The 25400-nt window shown below is 32.3% G+C and overlaps 1 protein-coding gene, 1 long non-coding RNA gene and 2 pseudogenes across 2 annotated transcripts; 3 read left to right on the forward strand and 1 right to left on the reverse strand.

Moving 5' to 3' along the window:
• Positions 1-609: 609 nt before the first annotated feature.
• Positions 610-4030, reverse strand: LOC120119648. The gene is made up of 3 exons (XM_039139456.1): positions 3281-4030; positions 1180-1334; positions 610-961 (listed from the first exon to the last, which is right to left on the reverse strand). Exons 1-3 carry the CDS (start codon positions 3855-3857, stop codon positions 701-703), a joined length of 993 nt encoding a protein of 330 aa, XP_038995387.1. The 5' UTR covers positions 3858-4030; the 3' UTR covers positions 610-700.
• Positions 4031-12939: 8909 nt separating this feature from the next.
• LOC120119650 lies at positions 12940-16646 on the forward strand (annotated as a pseudogene).
• Positions 16647-21603: 4957 nt separating this feature from the next.
• On the forward strand, positions 21604-22374 carry LOC120120063 (annotated as a pseudogene).
• A 786-nt stretch (positions 22375-23160) lies between these two features.
• On the forward strand, positions 23161-23632 carry LOC120119651. Its single transcript, XR_005515854.1, has 3 exons — positions 23161-23244; positions 23332-23432; positions 23522-23632. It is a non-coding gene; the product is annotated as an uncharacterized LOC120119651 (long non-coding RNA).
• The last annotated feature ends 1768 nt before the right edge of the window (positions 23633-25400 follow it).

Below are 25400 nucleotides of genomic sequence, written 5' to 3' on the forward strand. Positions count from 1 at the left end.
CCAACCGAACAAAGTCCAAGTATAAATTGTGTTGAATATCATGATAAAATTCAGTAGATAAGCCATGCAAGATGTCTTCTTCATCAACTCCATGAGTTGCAGACCATTTGTATTAAACAAAACGTCTAGCATGTTTTAATTCTTTAGGTTGTTGGTGATGACTCATCCATTCCTTAGTGTTCCTCCGCAACTCTTCATTCCTTCTAATCTTACTGTGAAGGATTGCAAATAAGAATGTAGCAAAGCACTAATTTCTTCAAATCACCCCTTTTGAAATTAGGGTTATAAATTAAAATAGATTTCTTAGAATAGTCCGACGTGACAACACGATGTCAAATAAACTAAATGAACGTGCCACATCCTATTTTTATAATCGGTGACACTTTATAATTTTTGAATCAGAATAAACGAACATTTATTTTAATGGCCATTTTATAACGATTAGATATGATTTCATTTTACTATTTGATCCCAAAATTTCATTGTTAAGGATATTGATAATCCCCTTTTACTATTAGGACCGCTCGATAAATTCAACCAATAATTTTTATAAATATAGAGATAGACACAATCTAATATCTCTAAAAGGTACAAACTGCACAACCAAATTAACCCATTTGTTTTATTTGTACACAAATATCACTCTATTTGACAAATATATGCATAGTAATCCAGTCATTAGAGCTAACATCACAGATAATCACTTGGCATTGAAAATAATCTGAATCAAAGATGCTTTTAGTTGTTTATCAGTGCATTTCATGACCAAATCCACGTATTCCATGGCTTCTGACGGGAGTAGGCCTTCCAGGAAAAAGTTAAATAAATGTGAATGAGTGACCCTCATTGTATTAAAGCAATCTTCAAATACCCTCATCTCTTCTTCTCCACTCAGCTCCGTTGCCTCCAACAATGGCAGTACATCATTCTCCTCGTCATCAAAATGTTGTTTGCAATGTTTCTGCACCTCAACAACACAAGTGATGGATCAAGCATCATCCAAAATAACAACACAAGATTTTGTACTTCTAAAATTTTAGGGTACTAAAATATATTATCATAGGAGATAAAAAAATACCTAAAATATATGATAATTTAAAATTTTCAAAAACATTTTTCTTTGTCGTCCCTCGGTTTGTCTCTAAAAATAACTATTATATCATCACAGTAAAATTGTACCTGTAACGATTTGAGGCGGTTGGATAGGTTGGAGAGGGCTTCCTTGTAGGCAGGGCTCTCGTAGTCCATAACTCCGACGGATTTCATGTCTTCTTTTATGCCATTCATAACTGGGAGGTCCCTTGCATGTTCCTCGTTTGCAGCTTTACATAGTCCTGCATTCATTTATATTTACAACACCACTTTAAAACACTCAACTTTAGCTTACATATCATTTTGGTCTCACATATACAATAACTACCCTAGCGACCACTGTCAGTCAATTACCGCTAAACATTAATCACTATACGCTGTAAGATAGTCATATATAAACGTTCGTATTTTAATCATCTTTCTTCTTTTAAAATTTATTGTCTGTAAAATTTATTAAAAATTGGAGAAAACTCATCTAAAGATTCGATATTCTAATACTGTCATTGTTCGAATTTTTTAACGAACACCCCAAATCCCCTAAAATTCAAGAAAGCTCTCAATTCTTAGAAAATAACGGGGGATTTTAATTTAATTTCATGAGTTTTAAAGAGATTTTGAGAAAATACAAATTAAAAAAATGATAAAGGATGATGAGACAAATTCATTAGTGTCTAAGGTAATTACAAAAGGCATTAGAGAGTGACGATTTTTCTGAACAACTAAAAACACATGGAAAAACTTAATTTTAATAGAAAAATTAAGGAGATAGAATACATTTTTTAACTTTTACATCAACATATGCTAACACCAAATTATCATATCATTTGATTTTTAATAAACTAGCGACAGAGTAATATAATTGAATTAATTTAAAATTTGATAATAAAATTAATATTAAACATAAAGTTCCATTGGTATTTAGTGCTACTCTTAGGATTCTCTCCCACCAAAAATATGTATGATAAATTTTGTTCAACCTTTATTGAGTGATTTAAAAATCAATCTAACCAAGCAATTATATTTAATCGATTAATCAAGTTGTTTATCTTTATTTTACTATATTCTTTAAGTTATATTTCTAGACTTACTAAGAATACTCCTATTTTTTTCCTTAAAATCATCATTTCTCCTCCTCCAAAATAAAATTAAAATTAAAATTAAATTCAAAATCTGTATAAAAAAATCATTGTCTAACCCCTAATAAATCTATTAAAATAATACGAATTTACATTTGAAGTCAATTAGCATGATCATATATAAGTTCACCGTTCTTTTTTTTAATTTCATAAAAGAAAATTACGTAATATATTTAACAGAATTACCTTTATATCTTGGTCCACACATATAAATCAATTTTTTAGGATAAATTATATGTTTAGTATCTATATTTTTTTTGTTTTAGTATCTAAAATCTATTTTTTTAATTATATGAAACATTTCGTTTAGATTTCATTTTGATATACTATCGTTAAAAACTTAACGATAATGTTGATGTGTCACCATAAGATAATGTCACATCATTATTAAAAAAATAAAAGAAATGACCCATCAATAGTTATATTATTTTTTTAATGGTGGATATTAAATTGAAATTTAAACTAAAAGTTAGATAAGATTTAAAAAAATAAAACTTGAGTATCCAAACAGCACAAAAATAATAGTTTAGACACTAAACTTATAGTTTACCCTTTTTAATGAAAATTAACTAAACATAAATAATTGTCGTTGTTAATAAAATCATACCTTTCAGTCTTTGGCCCAAAATAATAATAATAATAATAATAATAATAATAATTGTTGTTAAAATGATAACTTTAAATTAATGAAACTATTGGCTACTAAATTGCTATCAATTTAAAATAATAAATAATATTAAACTCTTAATTAACATCCAATAAGTTTAAAAGAATAAAATATTAATTTTTAGATAATATTTAAAATTTAATATTATAAATAATAATTAAATTAAATTAATTGCTTTATAGAAATTCTTATAATATTTTATTTAGTATTATAAAGAAAATAATTAAATTATAATGATGGTCTTATAATATTTTATTTTAGTATTATAAATAAAATAATTAAAGTAGAATGATTGTCTCATAATGAATTCATATAATATTTTAGTATTAAATTAGGATGATTGTCTTATAATATAATTAAGAAAATAAATAGGAAGAGAAAGTACCTGGATCGGCCATTTGGAGAAGTGGAAAGACGACTCTCTCCTCCATCTGAGCATGCTCCAACATCAATTCCAGCAATTCAGTGTAATTCTTCCCGAACTTCCGCAGCTCCATCCTCGGACTCCCCACCGCCGGATCCACCGTCTTCTTCTTCCCACGTGTCCTCAGATCCTCCGTCCACCTCACCATCCTTTCCATGTGCCACGTTATGCTCCTGTGTTGCAGCCGCGTTACCTTCACCACCAACGGCGCCGTATCCACCACCATTCCAACCTTCAGCGGCGGATGAGGGAACTTCTCCTCTATGAACCGTACCAGCGTCTCCCGGCTACCCGAAACCCTCTCCGACCCAATCTCCAGCACCAGCGTTTCGCCATCGGACGCCTCGGTGGGAACCAACTGCAGAGACAGGTTCTTGTGGAGCAACGCGAACCGGATGTACGCGGCGATTCCACTCGAAGAACAACCGTACAACCGGACGACGGGTGGCACCGGAAGAGGCATGAAACGCCTGGCGCAATCGCAGGGCGCGATCTCCACCGCCGTGGGTTTCTTTGATTTAGCTAAACAATTCCCCATCTTTAACGGATTACCTTCAGTGAGAGACGACGTCTATTTTTGAAACTACAGTAAGATAAGAAAGGGTGAAATAAAATAAAGCAAAAAAAGTTGATAAGAAGATAATGGCGGTGGTTAAGGATTCGGTTAAGGCATCAAAACGAATTGGAAGCGATGGTAAATGATTAACGATGAGGAAACCAACGATTTTGTTCTGTAAAGTAATAATATGGTATCTCAATAAAGAGAGTCGTTGGAGAGAAGGAAGAGCGAGTTTGAGAAACTTTAGAATGAAGAAATTAGGTTGAGCTTGTAGAGCAAGCAAAATGATAATAATGTTCTCTGGGTTTCTAATGGGAGTGGTAAAGTTGTTGCAGAAATGGCTTTGTAGATGACGACGACTGGCCCCGATGGCGATCGGCGATGAAGATACTATGACATTACATACTGCTCCACGCACTTCGCGTGGATCACTTCTATTGTTCCTGGGTTTAATCTTTTGGTTAAACTTCACCTACTTTTTTCCTATTTTAGTTATCAAATTATATATATTTTCTTAAAGTTAGGCTTTTTATTCTATCTTATCACCAATCATTAAAATATAATTGTAATATGGCTTAATTTTATTGATGAAAGCAATATAATTATGTGAGTTGTTGATGATTCATCTCTTATAATTTTAAAAAAATATCGCATTTAAAAATTATGTAATAGTTGGTCAATAATATAAATAGAAGGCTTAGAAAAATTATTAGAGAAAAAGGGTGAAATGAATCTGGCACCTTCCTTGATTGTTGTCAGATTTATGATCATTGTTATTATTTGTAAGTTGATATAATAAATAAGTGCAATTGTCAATAAATAGATTTGAATCTTGTGGAACAACATTTGATTCCAGAGTTTAATATTATATAACTTTGAAGGAACAATATTTGACTCATGAAGGTACAACATTTGTTCTCATAATTGATTGCAATATTATAAAGTGGCTTGATCAGAGATTTTATATTCGAAGACACTTGTTGTATGTATTGAGTTTGTGTAAAGCTTTGACAAATAAAATAAGGAGGAGATCTCGCTTAATCACTTTAATCGCAATTATTACAAAATCGCGTATTGGACCTGTATCAATTTTCTCCATGCAGCGTCTTCTTTAAAACGAATATGTTTGAAAATTTCAATGTTCGATTAACGTATTTTAAGATGTGTTGGAAAACTAATGAAAGAAGATTCATATGTAAGAAAATAATTTAACCAAAAAGACCCTAAAACCATCCATAAATTCATCGTAACTCGACTAATATTAATGGCTTCAAATTTACTTCAATTTATTTTCTAAAAAAGGTTTGGGGGTTTTTTTAGCCAAATGAAAAAAGGTACTATAGTTGGATCGAAACTATTAGTTGATCATTGATATTTTCAAAAATTACAAACTAGTCACCATAATTACAAACTATTAGTTAGCCAAATTACCATGCCACTTGTCCATATCTTCTTTTTATCATTTTCAAAGTCAAACAAGAACAAATTATTTCATACTTTCCCAATTTACCCTTGAAATTTTCAAAAATTACAAACTAGTCACCATAATTAACAATTTCGATTTAATATAGAAAATCAATCTAAATTCCAAGGATCCATGTCAAATTTCACCATTCTAGAATATAGAAATAATATTTCTAACCTCTTTCCATCATCCTTCAATTTTTCCTAATTTCCCAGTTCGATTCGATTATTCTAATATTTTACAAGACCTTATTGCTTTATAGATTTTAATACAAATCTAAGATCAAAAATCTGATTCCCACGAAAATATAATTCTTGGGGGTGAACTATTCAATTAGGAGATAAAAATTCTTTTTATAAAATTACAACTTTGGTCCCTAAACTTTTCCCATGTTTATACTTTACACCAAACTTTCAAAATTACATTTTAGCCACTATTTATATTTTGGGGTATTAAAATTCTCCCATCGTTTTAAGAAAATTCATCCTCGAATTTTCAACGTGTATTCCATGTAAGCAGATAAGAACACTATTTTTCATCTTATCGTCACTTAATCATACTAAGTCAAATAAGTGATATGGATATTTGGTAATATCCTTGTGACATGTATACACTTTTAATACATTTTTAACTTCGATTTAGGCTCATAATCGACTAAACCTACAACTCTGATACTATTAAATGTAACACGTTTAACCCGCATTCGTATTCGAATACAAGTTAAGGATGTCACATTGTTTTTATATAATATTTCCAATTGATTTTAATCATTATTTAAGCTTGAAACAACTCTATAACATTATCAACACAAAAGTCTATCTTTAATTTATCAAAATCCAACTTGTTCATCATCCACATTAACATCTAAACCAATGATTCAAGAATGGAAACAACTAAATATTATTACCAAATAATAGAGAATTTGATGTATATCATTTTTCTGTTTCATAACTTAATCCAAAAATCAAAAGAAAATGACTAAAATAAAGAAAAAGAATAAAACATACCTTACCTTTCTTTCAATATAACTCATGGCAATTTAAAGAGAAAGAGGGCCAATTTTTAGATTTTTCTTGAGAATGATCTCATGTACAATTGTTAAATAATCATTTAGATGAATATAAAATTCATTTAATGCAAAAGATTTCAGTTTGTCCTTTAAAAATCATGATAATTTCTAAATTACCATGCCACTTGTTCATATCATATTTCTTTTATCATTTTTAAAGGCAAACATGAACAAACTATTTCACATTTTCCCAATTTACCCTTGATATTTTCAAAAATTACAAATTAATCACCACAATTAAAAATATCAGTTTAATATAGGAAAAGGACTAAAAAAAACATACCTTACATTTCTTTCAGTGTAACTCACATCAATTTAAAGAAAGGTGCTGATTTCTAGATTTTTCATGAGAATTATCTCATGTACACTTGTTAAATAATCATTTAAATGACTATAAAATTCATTTAATGCAAAATTTATCATTTTGCCCTTTAAAAACCATGATAATTTCCAAATTACCATGCCACTTGTCCATATCATCTTCCTTTTAGCATTTTCAAAGTCAAACATGAACACAGTATCTTATACTTTCCCAATTTACCCTTTAAATTTTCAAAAATTACAAACTAATCACCATAATTAAAAATTTCAGTTTAATATAGAAAATTTCACTATTCTAAAATATAGAAATAATATTTCTAACATTTTTTCGTCATCCTTTAATTTTTCATAATTTTCCAGTTCGATTCAGTTATTTGAATATTTTACCGAACTTTATTATTTTATAGCTTTTAATACAAATCTCGGATCAAAAATCTGATTCCCATGAAAATATCATTATTGGGGGTAAACTATTAATTTACGTGATAAAAATTCCTTTCGAGAAAATTATCACTTTGGTCCCTAAATTTTTATCAAGTTTCTACTTTGACCACCAAACTTTCAAAATTTATATTTTAGTTACTATTTAAATTTTGGGGTACTACAGGAGCACGAAAGCACCTTCATAAAATAATACCAAAAAGTGAGTAAAATATCTTACAATTTACTTAACATAATTAAGATTTTAAGTGATAAATGACGTAAAACATGACTTTTGGGTCAGAATTTGGCAAAATGAACCGCAGAAACGGACTCAGGACATTGACAAACGTTATAGTAGACGTCTTTAAAAAAATTCAACAAAAAAGGTAAGCGTCAAATGCAATAATTAGTGGGTCAACGGGTTAATGGCCAGTTCAGTCTGGCTGGTTCACGCTTGAACCGACAAAATCACTCACACACGTGCACGATGGCGCATGAAGGGTCCTCCAACGGTCAAATATTGATGAAAACTTTAGAAAAATATGTTGTAATGCACGATGAACTATTTATCAAGGTCGGTTTGCGAAAAAGAACATCGAAGATGATGCTTTTAACGAAACTCAAAACTTCTCCTCTTTCAAAATCACTAACTCTAGAGATGATTAAAAAAATCAGAACTGTAGGATGGATGAGAGCTATACAACGAATAACAGGTTACCGATGGTGCACTTCACAACCAAAGGGATGAAAACCAAAAGCAATTAAACAAAATCTACAATGGAGGTAGTTGGGAGAAAAAGAAATAAAGAAAATACGGCTGGGGTTTGTACGAACAAAAAAGATAGAAAATAGAATGGATGGGATTTTAAAACAATCAATGGGCAATTTAAATTATAAGACATTCTACTTTCGAGAACTTTTAAATCGATACCAAAATTTTAAAACATTTTAATTCAATCCTCAAAAATGGGAATTTGACACTTGATATTGACATAACAAATCCAACTTGTCCAGAATGCTGAGATGGGTTTGACACGTGTTGTAACACCCTAAACCAGTCCTACACACATTTGACCGATGTAGGATTCCACACAAAACCACCGATGTGACTAACCAACTTATTCTTACTTTTATGTACTTTAAAATGACTCTCTACATCTGAGAGCCCTCAAAATATATATATACCTACATACTGACTCTTAGCTGACTTTGCAACTCAATACAACTAAATTCATGAATATACATGCCATTTAAGAAACTTGTTATGTACTCTGCTCTGCACTGGGTCTGGACCTCGGTCTCTCTAAAGCTTCTCAACAGCTATATCTACTAACATTCCCACGAAAACATTCGAAGGTTGAGCTAACTAGCTCAGCGCCACACTAACAACTAAAACATACTAAAAGTTTATCACTGAAATGCTCAAGCTATCAAGTCTATTGTTATAAGGTCTACTGTCTGTTATGTTATGCTTTAGCGAATATACTTGTATACTCACTCTCTACTCTATGGTAGATATCATGGTGCGGTTGAGGGTTATGCATCTCAAAGCTCACACACCCCTCTAGTATACACTGGATATGGCCTTAAGAATTATCTGCATCGAAAACCATACCCTTTACTAACCCACTATTTCTTCTAAAGAGTGTTAAGGCCTCGTAAAACATAGTTAGTCAGAAGGGCCTCGTGCCCTAACTAATGATATATCCGGATTGAATCTATACTTTCAAGTATGCAATATTTTCTAAAGGAACTCGGGTGTCCTGATCGTTTTCCCGAGCATTCAAACAAGGTTAATCTTATTTTACTATACTTTATTATCACTTTCTACATTTGAATTAGACATTAATAAGTGTTCTCACTTGTAGTTTTATTTTAGAGGAATTATAAGTTTTTGAGAAACCTCACTTACCTCTATATTTTCTCTTCACTTAAAGCCCATTTCTCAACCTTGGTATCGATACTAGCCTTACAATATCGATACCCTCACTTGTCTCTACACTTGCTCGTGCTTTAAAGCTCAAACCATATCATTGGTAAAAATACTAGCCTTACCGTATCAATACCCTCTCTGCAGTATCGATACCCTACCAAAGATATATATATATATATATACCCCTACAACTATTTCATCTATTTTAACATAACTTTACACACCTTATATAGTACTTATTCTAGTGTTTTACACATATTCGATCCTATTTATGGTCATATTATGGGTCTAGGGCCTCTGGGGTAACATTTTGACCAAATCAGACTAAAAGTATCGATACTAGCCCAAGATATCGACACTCTTACAAAAGTTTTGATACTTTATACAAGTACTGATACTTTTAAACATTCAATTATGCCAGTTTCGAAACTTTCTGAGAGTTTCAAAACTATGACCCAGAGTTTCAATACTCTTGAAAAAGTATCGATACTCTTACAAAAAAACTCATGAATCTGCTCAAAACGAAGAACAAGTATCGATACTATCCATATAGTGTCGATACTCTACCTGCAAAAGTCATAAAACATATATGAAAATGCTATATTTCAATCCCAAAAACATAGTGAGGTCCCCAAACATTATTCAAATTCTTATGTGATTACAATTAGCATAAATAAGGCTTTATATCATGCTTATAAAATAAATCATGTAATATACCATTAACATATAACACTAAGCTTCATAACTTAATCTCAAGCTAGAACTCATTTCTAATGATCACTAGGAGTATGGAAGAGTTGATAGTGTGTTACCTAGCCTCATTAGTTGCTAAAATATCCCTCAACTCAACTAGGAGTCACTTTACTTTAACTTTTGCTTTAGAACTTCACCCACCCCATTGGCTAATCAAAATAAAACTAGGGGTTACTAACTTGTATTTGACTTGTGTTGAAAACATTTTGATGTTTCGATATAACAAATTAAGTATTATTGAATTTTAAGATTTTATAATCATTTTTAAGGTATATTCGACTCAATTATTCGAATATCACAAATATTACTCCAAGTTTTTCAAAGGTCAATTTCAATCCTTACTAAAGTGTAAAATTTTGTTTTAAAGTTAAAATATTTTTGAAACAATTTCTACAAAGTATTTCGAACCAAAATCGAGCCAAAAATTAAATTTTCAAAGGGATGTACCGATGCACTAATGAATTCATCGATAAACACCTAATTTTATTGAACATCGAATGCTTTTGATATACCGATGCACATACCATGCATCGATGCACTACAGGTTTTTATGAAACATCGAATGTTTTTGATGTACCGATGCACATATCATGCATCGATGCACTCCTGGCTCTTTTGAAACATCGAATGTAATTAGTGTACCGATGCACCCCAAGTGCACCGATGCACTAGGTCTTATAACAGTAGAAATATTTGAATTTTACACAGTGTATCGATGCACCCTTAATGGTGTACCAATGCACACACGCTCGCAACTGTTTTATTTAATTGTTTTCACACAATAACAACTCTATTAACTTCACCAATGATCCCCAACGTTCATAAGTGATCCAAGGTGTATTTAAATAAGCTCAGGAGCCATTGATCAATAATAAGAAATAAGAATTGAGAGAGAATCAAAGAGAAAGCCTTAAACATCAAGTTTTAGCAATTCAAGCCTATTTCATTCAATATTCATTTTTCTTTCAAAAACGTACTCAATTGTATTCATCTTTGAGTGTTTTTTTTTGTTATAGAATTGTGCAAACATATTGCCTTGTGAGTTTTTTCTGTAAGTTTGCAAAATTTGTATTGTTCTCTTTGGGAGAGAGTGTTCTAAAAAATTTGGGGTATAATTCTTGAGGGATTTGTAAGGTTACTCTTTGCCCTCAAAAGAAAGATAAATTAGTGAATTTGTAGAAAATCCTTAGTGTGGATAGCTAAGGTAGTGGACGTAGACTTTGGTTGAGAAAGTTGAACCACTCTAAATCGATGTGCAATTACTTTCTATTTTCTACAGAAGCTTCCACCAAAATTTTTATTGCCAATTCACCACCTCTTGGCGGATTTGTCGATCAATTAACTCAACAACTTGGAAACTAAGTTAAAACACTCTATATTACTTAGTATTACTCAAAACAAACTTAAATCTCTAAGTTCCTATCAAACTCTCAAGAATCCATTTTGAAAACAAATTCCAAGATAAAAAAATGGAGCTTGAAACAAAGCTTGAATGATGAAGAGAAACATTCTTACCTTGGCTAGACAAATTTAATATTGGAATGCTTGAAACTTGGCTCTCGAAAGGAATAAGAGATTGAAACTAATGGAAGGAATGAAGAATGAGAATAATGGTGAGATATTAGGGGGTTGGTTTACGTGAATTGATATAAAAAGATGGGGAAAGATATCAACTTCAAACAAATAGATACACTACACTTTAGGCCCTTCACATAGTAACTCACTTTAAAATTATTTCTTAGTTTTAACTTTTGGGCCTACCTTAGGCCCAACACCTATATAACTTGGTCTTACTATCTTGGGAGGTCTAATTGGCTTGACTTAAAGGTCTTGGGTAGACCCAAACTACTAACCCGAGTTTCAGGGTATTACAACTCTCCTATCCTACACGAAATTTCGTCCTTCAAAATTCCCTAGAGAAAGTTTTACTTTAAAACTCTATTGGACTTTATTACAGGTCTTTACCACTAGAACATCTAACTCCGAGGGCTGAACAATCAAACCCCTATCTTAAAAGCATCGATTAAAACTCTCTCTCCTAAACTAGTTCATAACGGATAGAAGAATCATTATGACTGACAATCTATCTCCAAAATAACGATATGTCACATGTATAAAGTGATGACGTGCCACATACCACATATACATAAATGATTACATGTCATGTGTAACGTGTCCAAAGTGATGACATAACATATTTCATGTGTCCAAAATGATGATATGTCATATATCATGAATCCAAAGTGTTAACATGCCACGTGTACACAAGTGATATCATGTTATGTGCCACATGTCCAAATCGATGATGGGCCACATTCTATGCATCTATAATGATGGCATAGTGTATCTAAATTGATAATGTCACACATGTCACATGTCTAAAAGTGTTGATGTTGTCATGTCATATGTGTATAAGTGATGATGTGACATATTATCATGTCAGCGATAAGAGTTAATTATTAATTAACTAAAAATTTCTATCAAATCTGTGGATATTTTTTCTCCAAAACAAAATATTGAAGTTAAAGAACTTAAAAAAATAATAGAGTTAAATTGACTATTTTTTTCAAACATCAGAAGTAAATTTTGGTATTATGCTTAAATTTTTCATATATATTTTAAAATAAATATTTGATTTTAAATATTTTTAAAGATTAAGAATTTAAATCTAATGAAATATTAAGGATTCATTTTATTATTATACCTGAAGCAAATAAAGAATTTTAATTTGAAAAAAGTTACTACTATTTTATTGATAAATCTGAGATAAATATAAAGTAATATTTGTTCAAAATCTACTAACCAATTGATAGTAAACATTTATGCCTACATCGATGCTCGCACATGAGACCTCTAGGAATAATAATAAGTTCTTAATCATTAAAATCGTCTGAATCGTTATATGGTTGTATTACATTATTGAATTTAGTATTATATATATCCAAATTCAAACATATAATTAATCCTAAAAATAATATAAAAAATTTAGGTAGTTTATGAGGCAAAGAAACAAATATAGTTGGATCTTTGTTTCCGAAAGGAAAATAATTGGGAAATGGCTGTATTATCGCGGTCCTTTTCCCTTTATTCCCCTCTCCATTATCTTAACGTCCCATCCAAGCCTATTTCCTTCTTCCCGCAATATCCTTCTTCCTCCTCTCCATTTCCCAACCATCGGAAGCCTCAACCTCTAACTCTCTTCTCCTGCAATTGGTCTTCAACATCATCCTCCATGGAAGCTCCTCCTCAAGGTTACAGAAAGAATGTTGGCATTTGTCTCATCAATTCCTCCAGAAAGGTCTTTATTACCTTCTGTTTCTACTTTCAATTCTGTTTTTCTTTTCTGGGGTTTATATTATATGATGAGCTTTATTCATTTAATTTTTCGTTTTTTCGTAGATTTTTTCTGCATCGAGACTGGATATTCCCAATGCTTGGCAAATGCCACAGGTTCCCTTTTGTTTTGATTTTGTTTCTTTGTTGTTGTTTTTTTTTGTCTTTTCTAGTGGTATTTCTAGTTAATTGATCTGGGTTTTGATAATTTCAAATGGCAGCAGTTATTTTTATTATTAATTTTAAGAAAGATAATTGTTTGTATTGAGGGGAGTGAAGAGAAAGATGGAGAAGGGCAGGGATGATAGGTTAGGGGGCGAAAATAGATTATCAATAGAAGATGATTTAAAATTTTGAAGGGGATAGGGGAACTGCCCCAGCTGCTTCCCTCGATCCATTCCTGGAGAAGGGGAAACCCTTCACTTTGTTTTGGTGAGTTAGGAAGGAAAGCAATGGAAAAGACACTTACGGAAATTTATAATAAAATTTTGCAGGGGATTTACCTTTACTTATTTCATTGACATTAATAGACCTTTACGGGAGGACCCGTGATAGTGCTCTGGATCTATGGCTACTGTTCCATTTACTTGAGTTGTGAAAAGTGAAAACCATAATAAGTTTTTGAGATTTTATTTATGACATATGCATCGCCTTGGTGATTACTATGGGGTGTTTCCTTCCCGTGTTCAAAAATGAATTCTCTAGGCTTTCTCTCCTCTTCGCTTTGTCTCATTGTTTATCTGGTGATCGTTCAAATCTGTTTGAATTAGCCCCTTCTCCTTCCTCATCTTTGATCCTTTTGAACAACATTCTCGGCTGCCTGCAGTCAAGAGCTCCCCTACTTTAGAAGTTGAACCTTTTGATCGAAGAGCTGCGGTTAACCATACTTTGAACCTTCTGTGTAGTAGTAGCTGTTTTATGAATATAAGAATTTACTCAAATTTGCAGTTCATGAGATTTATGATAAACAGGGTGGGATTGACGACAGTGAAGATCCAAAATTGCAGCCCTCAGAGAATTAAAAGAAGAAACAGGTGTTAGTTCAGCTGAAATTATTGCAGAGGTTTGTTTTAAGACTTCCTTTTTCTTCTTAAGAATTGCATTGGTATATTCTTTTACCCTGCTAACATTACTACTAGTGGAAGAGGATGCTAAAACGCACTCTAGGGACGGGTTGTGACAAGTGCTTCAAAATTGCATTTCTTATCGGAAAGAATTAAGAGTTGAGAATATAAGTACATATGGTTTAATAAACTTTATCTTTCTAGATACTAGTCCTTTCACACCCACACCACTATTCCGGTGAAATGAATGAATAACTTTGTCATTTGATAAATGTTTAAATTATTTATAATTTTTGCAAAAAATATAACAGACAGGAATAGCTGATACACAGTTTCTTAGGTTGGAGAAAAAGGGGCAGAAATGAGACTTTAAAAAGTTGGTCAAAAGACTACGACTAAGGAAACCTAAAATACTAGCATACCTTTACCAGTGGATGTTCTTTCATTATAAGTTACTTGTTTACAGAAGTTGACTTTTGATCCCAAGCATGATCAAAAGTTTTATGTGTGCTGGTGTAGATTGAATATCATATATTTCAAACAGCTGCTTGGGCCCTGATCGGATTTTACAGTTTAGATGCATCAAAATTGTGCCCTATGACCTATCATATTAGTGCGAATGGTATGGGGGGAGCAACTTGATTTACTATAATTCTTTACCCATAAGTTTTCAACAGTTGTCTAGACTAATAAGCTTTGGAATGGAACCTAAATACCTAATTGGGCTCTTATCTTTAGTGCAACAGTGATATTGTAATGTTACTTCCGGAATTGATGTTTGAAAACTCATTCAAAATTGAAAACTGACAGATCATATTGGCAGTTGATTAGGTATATCATTGCTATGGCACACTGAATGTTCTCATACACAAAGGTTGGCAAACTGTTTCTCTAAGTCCTAATTGTTTTGGGATGAAATGGAGAAAAGCTTTTGCCAGGAAGTGCTAACTGTTTTTATGAACCGGTGGAAATCATTTTAAACCATCAATATGAATTTTTTTAGTTATTTTGACCAGTTGGAAGAGTTGTTACTCTTTTCATCATTCTACTTTCTCATTTTTTATATTATACTCATTCTTTGGTGGTTGGAACCTAATGATGCTTGGCTAAGGTGTGACTTAAATCCATAAAATACAGAAAGGGTATTGAGAAAAGGGAGGGTGGGGTAATGAGTTATTTTATAGGCCAGATAACCTGCAATCAGCCTTTTTTATGGATAGAATCTTGTTCATGATTCAATGGAGAAAAGCTCAGCTGTATCTTTCGACCTAAGACACAAAGGATTATAGTTCTTTTATTAGACTCTGACCGACTGAAATATTTGGTCTATATTACTTTTTCTATATATGGAGATTCAGGCAACTGAAAGTTCTAAATATATATAAGTTGAAAGAAAATTGAAGGTTTATATCCTTTTGTTGGTACTGGTTACACGAACATTGAGAAAACATTTTGGTGGCATCTGTTCTCCTTCCTTTGTGTTTCAGTGTCCAACTCTTTTTAACACGTATACAAGGAAGTCCAACATATGTTTAGGTTAAATTATATAATTGCTTGGTGGTACTGGGTTAACGAGTTTTACTATATTTGTGCTCCATCCGTATATATTGCCTTGCAATATGTTATTGACATTTACTTTCTGCTTTTCTTTCTTGTTTCTTACCTGGAGTGTGTCCGCTTATTTTGTTCTGCCATGCAGGTGCCTTTTTGGCTGACATACGACTTCCCTCCGGAAGTTAAGGAAAAACTGAGACGTCAGTGGGGATCAGACTGGAAAGGTCAAGCTCAAAAGTGGTGAGTGCTTGGATCAACCTTAGATCTACCGATAGCTTTCCTAGTTTATTCTTTTAATGTGTGGGCATCGGTTCGAGATGTGGCATGTCGTATTAATGATTTTCTGTTATATTTCTGTTTCCCTATTTGTTTGATTTTCCGTGCTATGTGTACTTCTCTTTTATTTACCATTAACAAACAGGTTTCTCCTTAAATTCACCGGGAAAGAAGAATAAATCAATCTTCTGGGTGACGGACAGAGAAACCCGAGTTTGGTGAATGGTCATGGATGACACCGGAGCAAATAGTTGAGTTTGTGAGTACTCCAGTACTCCTTGTAGCTTTTTTTGAATTAGTTAGGCATATAGTACGGTTCATGTTTATTTCTCATTTTTTTTTTGTTTCAGGCAGTGGATTTCAAGAAACCTGTTTACAAGAAAGTTTTGGAAGCTTTCACTCCCTACCTCCACTAATATGAACATTTCTAATGTTGACAGTCTTAAAATGGCAGTGGCTGAGCATGACGGGACTGATTGTTACTACTAAAATAAATGCTCTAGAATTTTTGATGTGGAGATAATTACAATTAGTTAGGGTGAAACCTACCTCCATTAGTTTTTCATTCATTACCATTAACCATCATTCTTAAATATGATTTACATATTTATGTTGATGATTGATATTATGGAAAAAGTAGTAATGGAATGGATCCCAACTTAAATAGTTCACGTTTATTTTAGGTCCGTTTGGTGTGGTTTTTTAAAAATCACTTTCAGCTTTTAATTAAAAAATGTCAAACGAGTAAAAAAATAAAATAAAAAATTACAGTGAAAACTGTGGTTTCAAGCCAATCTAAAAAATTATGATTTATAGCTTTTATTAACATTCACTAGAAATAATTTATTAAAAAATTACAATCAACTATTTATTGATTTATCGAGTAATACAGTTTCTAATATATATTTTTATCAAACTAATTTCGATTTCAAGTAGTAACTTAGCAGTTCATGACCAAATAAAAATTATAACAACCTAAATTTCAACCCTAACTGGTTTCTCCATTTTTATTTTATTGTTTACTGGATATTATACATGTAATTCATTTAACCATATTCAACACTAATATAACTATCCAGTATTCATTTTAATAACATAAACTAGTTTAAAAAGTATTACAACTAAGTCTAAACTAGTTTATGATCATCTATTACTAACATATATGCGTCAACTAGTAAAATCAAAACACATCAGATAGATGTTGTTACTGATGCTATAGATATACTCATTGATAAGTAGGATGTCAAGTACTCCTCACTCTGATTCATGCTTTTACATACACATGAAAATCATCACAAGCTAATGTCACGATCCGTGGGATCGGGCTCGGGACATTGGAGCAAGAGTCTCTCAAAGAGATTCAATTTGAAGTATTGGGCTTGCCAAGATCACCAGACTTAACCCATAACTTGGAGAATACTAAAGAGTCCGTTCACACTACAAGTACAAATATAAAAAGTTGCATCATATCATAAGATAATACATGAGCTTGGTAGATATGATAAGAGACAACAAATCAAAGAAGATTGTGGAGGAATCTTACGATATCAAGTGTGAACACCCACCCATGGAAAGAATGAGACTAATTGATATAATGGTGGGATTGACTTTCCTTAGATGGGGGATTTGTAATAAATTGTGTTCATCTTAACCGTTGATGTAAATAGATCAAGGCCATTGATTGTGAGGGAGCTCAAGTATAAATAGAGAGCCCCCTTCATCATTTGTAACATCTCATTATTCTATTCTCATTTGAGAGATTAATAAAGCTATGAAGTATTTACTCTAAGTTTTCTTATCCCTTTCAGTTGTTCTAAGTTCTCTTTGTGTCGTTGCCTCTTTAGTGGCTAAGAGTAGGCCCATGGTGTTTACACTTCTACACAACTATCTAACCTTGATGGCTTTAGTTTCCACATTTATTTTAAAGCTTTCGTATCCATTGAAGCCTTGAGGTATTGGTTTCGACCTTTGTTGAGTTTGCATGCTCATAATGTTTGGTTTAAGGCTGACTTAGGCGTAGAACCGATCAAGTAGCATCAAGAGGCGTCTAAGGTCGCGCGTTCCTGAGTTGGAATCTCAAGGGGCGTGACAAGTGATATTTGAGCAAGTTGTTGTGATGAGACAATGAGCGTTTGAGTGTGTTTTTAGATAGTGGTAGACCGAGTAAGTATTTAACCAATGATTTAATCACCAAATTAATCCTTGAAAGATAACAAATATCATAAATAAGTCACTTGTATTTTTTCATAAAATTTTCTTTAAGAAACCCACATGGCCAAATATAATCCATAATCATCCAAAGTGATTTCAAGTTTCAAACAACACACTTAGCATGTATTGAAGTTTCAACCATAACCTTCATCAATTTAAAGTTTAGAATATAATTCCTAAACTTTTCATAAAGTGTCATTTTGGTCACTATTAGGATTCAATCATTTGTCCTCATTTCCAAGCTTGAATAAACATGCTAAGGCATATAACATAATATTCTCATCATATCTAACATAAAAATCAATTCAAAACATCAACCTTTAACTTTTCATCTTTTTTTGAATTGATCCCTAAATGCAAAACTAATGAATTTTTCATCATTTAGAGCATGAAATCAACATCACAACACCTATTTCCATTTTCAAGCCTTGGAACTTCAAATTTCATCATCCCTTCATCCACCCTTTTCATAATTTTAGGGTTAACATGAACAAATGGTATTAAATAGAAAACATTTCAATGGAGAATAAAATTGTATTTCACGCCTTAACCTTAAATCCAATAAAAAAAAAAAAGCTCAAAAATCAATTAAAAATTACCTAGGTGTTCTTGGTAACTCACGGAAGCAGCAAAGAGATTTCAAGAATTTTCTTGAATGATTTTTTTTATTTTACTCCTTTTTTTATTTTTATAACCTAAACAAATTAAAATTCATTTTAATCCAAAATGACTACTTTACTCTTAAGAATCAATGTTCCTAATCATTTCACATGTCAACTTTATCATCCAAGGGTTGAAATTAAACCATAGAGTTAGTAGTTATCAACTTTGCCCTTATAAAGTTTTAAAATTATAATATTGTCCTCTTTAATCCAAAGGCTAAGATTTAACATGGAAATCAACTTAAATCAAATGGTCCACATTAAATATTATCATTTTAAAGCATGGAAAATACATTTTTACCCATGCCCTATCATCTTGCAAAATTTCCTGAGTTTTTTATTTGATTCAATTATCTGAATTTTTTTCGATCTTTCACCCTTTATAGATTTTAACACAAACTCCATACTAAAAATTTGAGTGACACCAAAACGTCATTATGAAGGGAAACTATTCATTTACGGGACAAAAATATAAACTTTTGAAAATTACAATTTTGTCCCTAATTTTTTTTAAATTTATACACTTTAACCATCAAACTTTCATTTTATTCATTTTGGTCACTAAAGTTTTTTTGGGTATTACATAAACTATGAAGCTTAAGGAGTTTAAGAACTAGTGATTTAATTTTAACTTTTTTAGCTTATAAATAATATGCTCACGAACATATAAACAAACACTAAACGAATATGTTCGTGAATGATAAACGAACTTGTATGCAAACATATAAGTGAACATGTTCACGAATATTAAATGAACATATTCGTGAACGCTAAACGAATTCCTTCAAAAAGAAATAAACGAACACAAACAAGATATTAAAAATTCAAACGAACACAAACTGAACTACCGAACTAAATCACAACCTTATTTGTTGAAACTCAATTCATTTATACTCCTACTCTTATTCAACCGTTTTGAAAAATTAAACCTCTATTTCAGCATTTACCTTACCCTATTAGAATTGAAGACTATAATTTGAATGCTCCACTTAATCTTAATTTAATGGACCCGCTACTTATAATGATTATTCACACATACAATTGCAAGCAAATACATTCAGAGTCATTAATTTCCAACTAAATTGATATATTTGCCAACCTATATTCATCACCAGTTTTATATGTTTCATCCAACGTTGTTGGCTTAAACAACAAAGTGAACATATTTCAATGGCTTATTATTTGAAACTATCGTTAATAAAAAAAATCATCTAAGCATAAGTTCGACACAAATACATTTAATTATTCAAAATTTTCTATACATTTAGAGGAAAATACTTAAAAAAGTATCGTATCATACGATATTATATTCCTAAATAAATACCGTACAGAAGCTATGAAGGAAAAAAGTTGACCAACTGTTTTACTATAACAAAGATCAAACCATCTCAATTGCTAAACTATATCAAAATATAGGCTGCCATGTACTTTATGCAAAAACAGATGAACAACTTAACAAGTTAGAGCTGAATTTTGGAAACATGGACAATGGAGGTCTCAATTTCCTTTTTCATGCAACGGAAGTCTCAAATTTGCCTATAGAAGAATTTATAAACAGGGATGTACTGAAAGGGTTAGCGGGGCGGTTACCTTCCTAAAATACATTTTAATATAAAATTCAGTGTCTGTTGACATATTTTTTAACAAGAATACGAGGATATAACATGTCAAGGACCCTTCAAACACAAAAAAAGAACCTTGGAAATTTGACGTACCAGTGTTGAGCATGTACTCGTATCTAACACTCACACCCAAATTCGAATATCATTGAAATTAAGTGCAATTGACAACCATTTCCAGGGACATGGAGCAAATGGTTTCATTTCTGAGATACTTAATTCATATAACCCATGCAAGTCAATTTCAAATTTTACTTTCTTTATATTTTTATTGATAATCCAATTTTGTATTTCTAAATTTTTAATATAAATTTGTATCATTGACATAAAATTCTACGTCGATGTCGATCCCGAGTATGAGAAGAACTTTTGGTTTCTTCCCCCACTTTGGGCTATTGGCAGTAGCTGGCATTGGTGCTCGAGCACCACAAAAAGTACAGATACAACACAAAGCAAGACATCATGCATGTAAACCAAAAGGTCTTTCATGTCGAAAATTTTATTCTATACGTCAATTTAACCCAAAATGAAGCAAAAGGAGCAAAGGGTATTGAAAAAGGAGGAAGAAAATGAAGGTTATTAAACTATAATATGGCGTGGTTTGATCTTTATACACGAGAATAAATATATTTTTAATGTTGTTGACAGTGAATAACTGAATACCGACCAACAAATTTAACTAAACCCAGCTAATCTCAATAAAAAACTACGCCATATAGTATTGCAAGCTTCAATACATTGAGAAATGAGAGCCATTTTAAGTGGTTGCAGGCTTGCCGTAATATCTTTAAAAAGAGAACAATTTATCCAACAGTGAAAAAACATCTTTAGTTAACTAAACTAAAACCCTAACCATAAGCCGGTTTTAATATATAGTTTAAATAATCAAAACAATAACAATAATAAATAAAGAAAATCTTCTTAAATTCCAATTCAGTAAAAGCTGAACAACGTGCATGCCATATACTTGCAAATATTTGTATGCCCCAAGCCTTTAACTCTTAGCCCCCATTGATCACAAGCCATCCTTCCCCGACCATCAATGGCAACTAGAAACAATGCGTCCACATCGAGACCGCCGTTGTCGTCGCGTCCTTCATCCGTGCATGCTAAGTCTACAACTCCGCCCATAAATCCACCACAGCCGGAATCTCTACGACCGATCTCTCTTCAACAACCATCGAATAAGCACGGATCTTCGAAATCGTCTAAGATCTTCAGGCGTTTCCGTTCTGTTTTTAGGTCATTTCCGATCATAACGCCGACGTGCAAGATTCCGATCAGTCTCCACGGGAGCAAGTTACACGATAACCATATCCACGGAGGCACGAGGATGACCGGAGCCCTATTCGGATACCGTAAATCTAGGGTCATCCTTGCCATCCAAGAAAACTCAAGATGCCTCCCTATCTTAGTCCTTGAGCTTGCAATAAACACATGAAAACTCCTCCATGATATGGGATTAGGGCTCGTAAGGATCGCTCTCGAGTGCGAAAAGCGTCCGTATGAGAAGATTAAGATCCTCGAAGAGCCGAAATAGACCTTATATTGCAATGGTAAAATAACTGGAAATGCTGTGAAGAGAGAACCGACGGATGAAGATCTAATGGTGATGCAAACGTTGCATCCTATTTCAATGGGTGCCGACATTATCCCGGCAGAAGCGACCGAGAATCCCGACAGCGAGTTGACGTACATGCGAGCGCATTTTGAACGTGTCGTTAATTATAAAGATTCGGAAACTTATTATATGATGAATCCAGATGGTAACTCCGGCCCTGAACTTAGCATATTCTTTGTTAGGATTGGATGAAAGAATCGAACATATGGCAAGTAATTAGGGTTAATATGTAAATAGGCCCTTGAACTATCTATAAACTGTAGGGATTTCGTAATTGAAATCATGGTTTTAAATTGCGGTCGCGGTCGCGTTTTCGGTTATTTCGGATTTACAGTGATTGCGGCCGTCACGGGTAACTCGGACGGCAGCGAAGCCGCTATATCGCGGCCGAAATTACGATCGCGGACCGTTTTTTAAAATTTTGATTGAAATGATAAGTGGTTTACAATTGAGTACGTACAATTTATTTTCGTAAGCCAATTTATCTTTCAATAGAGTTTTATTAGAGAAAACTATTTGGTCGAAAATGTGACTATTTTGTATTGATCAACCACGGAATCTTAGGGTCTGTTTGGAACGGGAAAAACAATTTACGAAAAATGTTTTCCCCTTTTTCAAGTGTTTGGTTCGCGTAAAACACCCAGGTCAACGGAAAATGAAATCCGGTCAATGGAAAACTGAGAGTAAAACACGGTATTTCGACTTACCGTTTGAAAAAGGGTAAGTCATTTTCCAAATTTCTCGCGTCCCTTGCTCCACACAGAGAACACGGTAATTTCTTTCTCCCGTCCCTTGCTCCACACCAGAAAATCGATCTACTATTTGAAATCCTTCTCACAGGCGAGGCGGGCGGTCGTCTTCTCAGGTATGTATCGTTTCTTCTTCTCCCTTTTCAACTTCTTTGACCTTCTTTTCTTGTTTCATCTTTCCCTAATTTTCCATTTTCAATTTCACCGACGGGAAATCTGTTGTTTATGAGCCGAAAGCTGGAACTAGAAAAGAATGAAAACCCCGAGAAAGCTTGCATTGAAGTTATTTGGAAGCCTAAATCTGGACAAATAGGTGATTTCTTAACACCCCTTTTAATTATTCTTGCATTTGAAGTTTGGTAAACTGGGAAATTTCTAAAATATGTACATTGGTGTTTAGGGAAACTAGAAAAGGAATATGAAATGATATTGAAGAGAACCCTGCAGAGTATTTGTATTTTGACTGTTAATCCAAATACTACAACATCAGTTATAATACAGGTAGGTTATTTGTTAGCTATTTGTGGAAAAGTATATCTTGTTTATGGCCGAGTTGTTCATAAATCAAGTTTTTATGTTTTGTATTGTAGGTTGCCAACGATGATGGTGTTGTATCCTTTATGCATTTCCCTTAGGATTGTTTTACAGTTTCATTTATTTGTGCCATGAGTTTCGGTTTTCCAAAGATTAGGCTTCCAGTGCTTATAGTTTTCCAAAGATTAGGCTTCCATATTTGTTAGCTATTTGTGGAAAACTATACTTTGATTGCAGTTGTTTACAACTCAGTGCTGCTTTATATAGGAATGAATTGAGTTACCTTGGTTTCTTGTAAATTTTGTTTAGATCCTATTTGCTGACATTGATGTCTTTCATAATAACACAAAATGAAGGTATTTGCATATTTAGTCTTCCCAAACTCGGTCCATTCAGTCCTTCCTGAAGGATCACCAAGTGTGCAAGGTGAACCTATTCATTGTTGTCTATTGGTCTTTCCATTTTATTTTAAGTTTACTTTGTGGCTGTAGTCACATGTAATTGCAAAGATTTTCATGTTTTTGGATATTTAAGGCTACTATCAGATAAACTGAATGCATCATTTTCATTGGCTTTCATTATGGACCAAGAACTTGGGAATTGATAATACCAGCTTCAATGAAATGAAGCTGCTTGCCTTTGAAGTCTTTCTTGCATGGAATTTGGGTGTTGTAACAACTATGATGTTTATTTTTGGCCTCTTGAAGTATTAGTTGGGCTTAAATAATATGTGATGCAATATTTGATTCTAATATATTCTTTATTCGAATCATTCTTCCAATGGATGATTATTTTTACTGCCACCAAATTGTCTGATTTTATCGGGAATAACTTGCAACAACAGTCAACTGATTCATGTAAAGCTGGGTGACTTTATAGCACGTTCAGGAATCCCTGGTCTGTTGAATTTCATGTTCTACCGGATATTAGCATTAGCCATAGTTGTACTGATTGATCACTTATTTCCTCAAACTTCCACAACCCTTTTGACCAAATTGTATTAGAAGTTTGATGTAAAGATACCCTTATTGTTTCTAAGTTGTGATCTTGCTACTATCATTTTTGTTTAATGAAAGGAAACTTTTACTTTCCCTGCCAATCAGTTTTTACTAGTCTTTAATGAATCAACCGGTTTTTCATTGGTTCGAAAAATCTTTAGATTAATGATATTTGCCTATTCGGACAGAGTACTTGTTCTTAATTCAATTGGTTATGTACTATTGTTGTTTTAAATTTGTGTACTATTAATTAAACATTCTTAGGATTTATAAATTTTTATAATATATTTTTAATCAATTATTAATATTATCTAAAATACATTTTTTTTATAAAATATAATTATATATAAAAAATGAACCTTTAAAAATAATAAAAAATAAAATTTATCCAATATGTACAGCTTCTTCATTAAAAACAGATTCTGAAAACAGTTTTCAAGAAAATTACTCAAACAGTGTAAAACATTTTACAATGTACCATCCAAACACTGGAAAATATTTTCTGGAAAATGATTTACATTTCTGTAAAACATTTTCCAGATTTCATTTTCCGAAAAACGTTTTCAGCGAACCAAACAGACCCTTACTTAGCAATAAACGAGACAATTGTGTTTTATTGTTTGAAGGCATCGATTTAAACCACTCAATGATAGAGCTAAATTTGTATATATTAGTACACACGAATCAAATTACTTCGGTGGTTAAAAATACAGTTATCATTCAGAGGTTTTATATTTGAGCACACTACAAAATATTTGAGCATTAATTATCAAATGACTAAAAATATTTAAAACAAATACTATTATCTGTAAACCGCTAAATTAATAAAAAATAGACATATTGTTAATTATTCCACTTTTTATTTAATTTTTAGACTTCCATAAAACCTCTTATATAAAGGGATCGGAATTAAAGAAATTTTCTATTGATTTTTTTT

This window comes from Hibiscus syriacus, unplaced genomic scaffold (genome assembly GCF_006381635.1).
Source record: "Hibiscus syriacus cultivar Baekdansim isolate YM2019G1 unplaced genomic scaffold, ASM638163v2 tig00110332_pilon, whole genome shotgun sequence".
NCBI lineage: Eukaryota > Viridiplantae > Streptophyta > Magnoliopsida > Malvales > Malvaceae > Hibiscus > Hibiscus syriacus.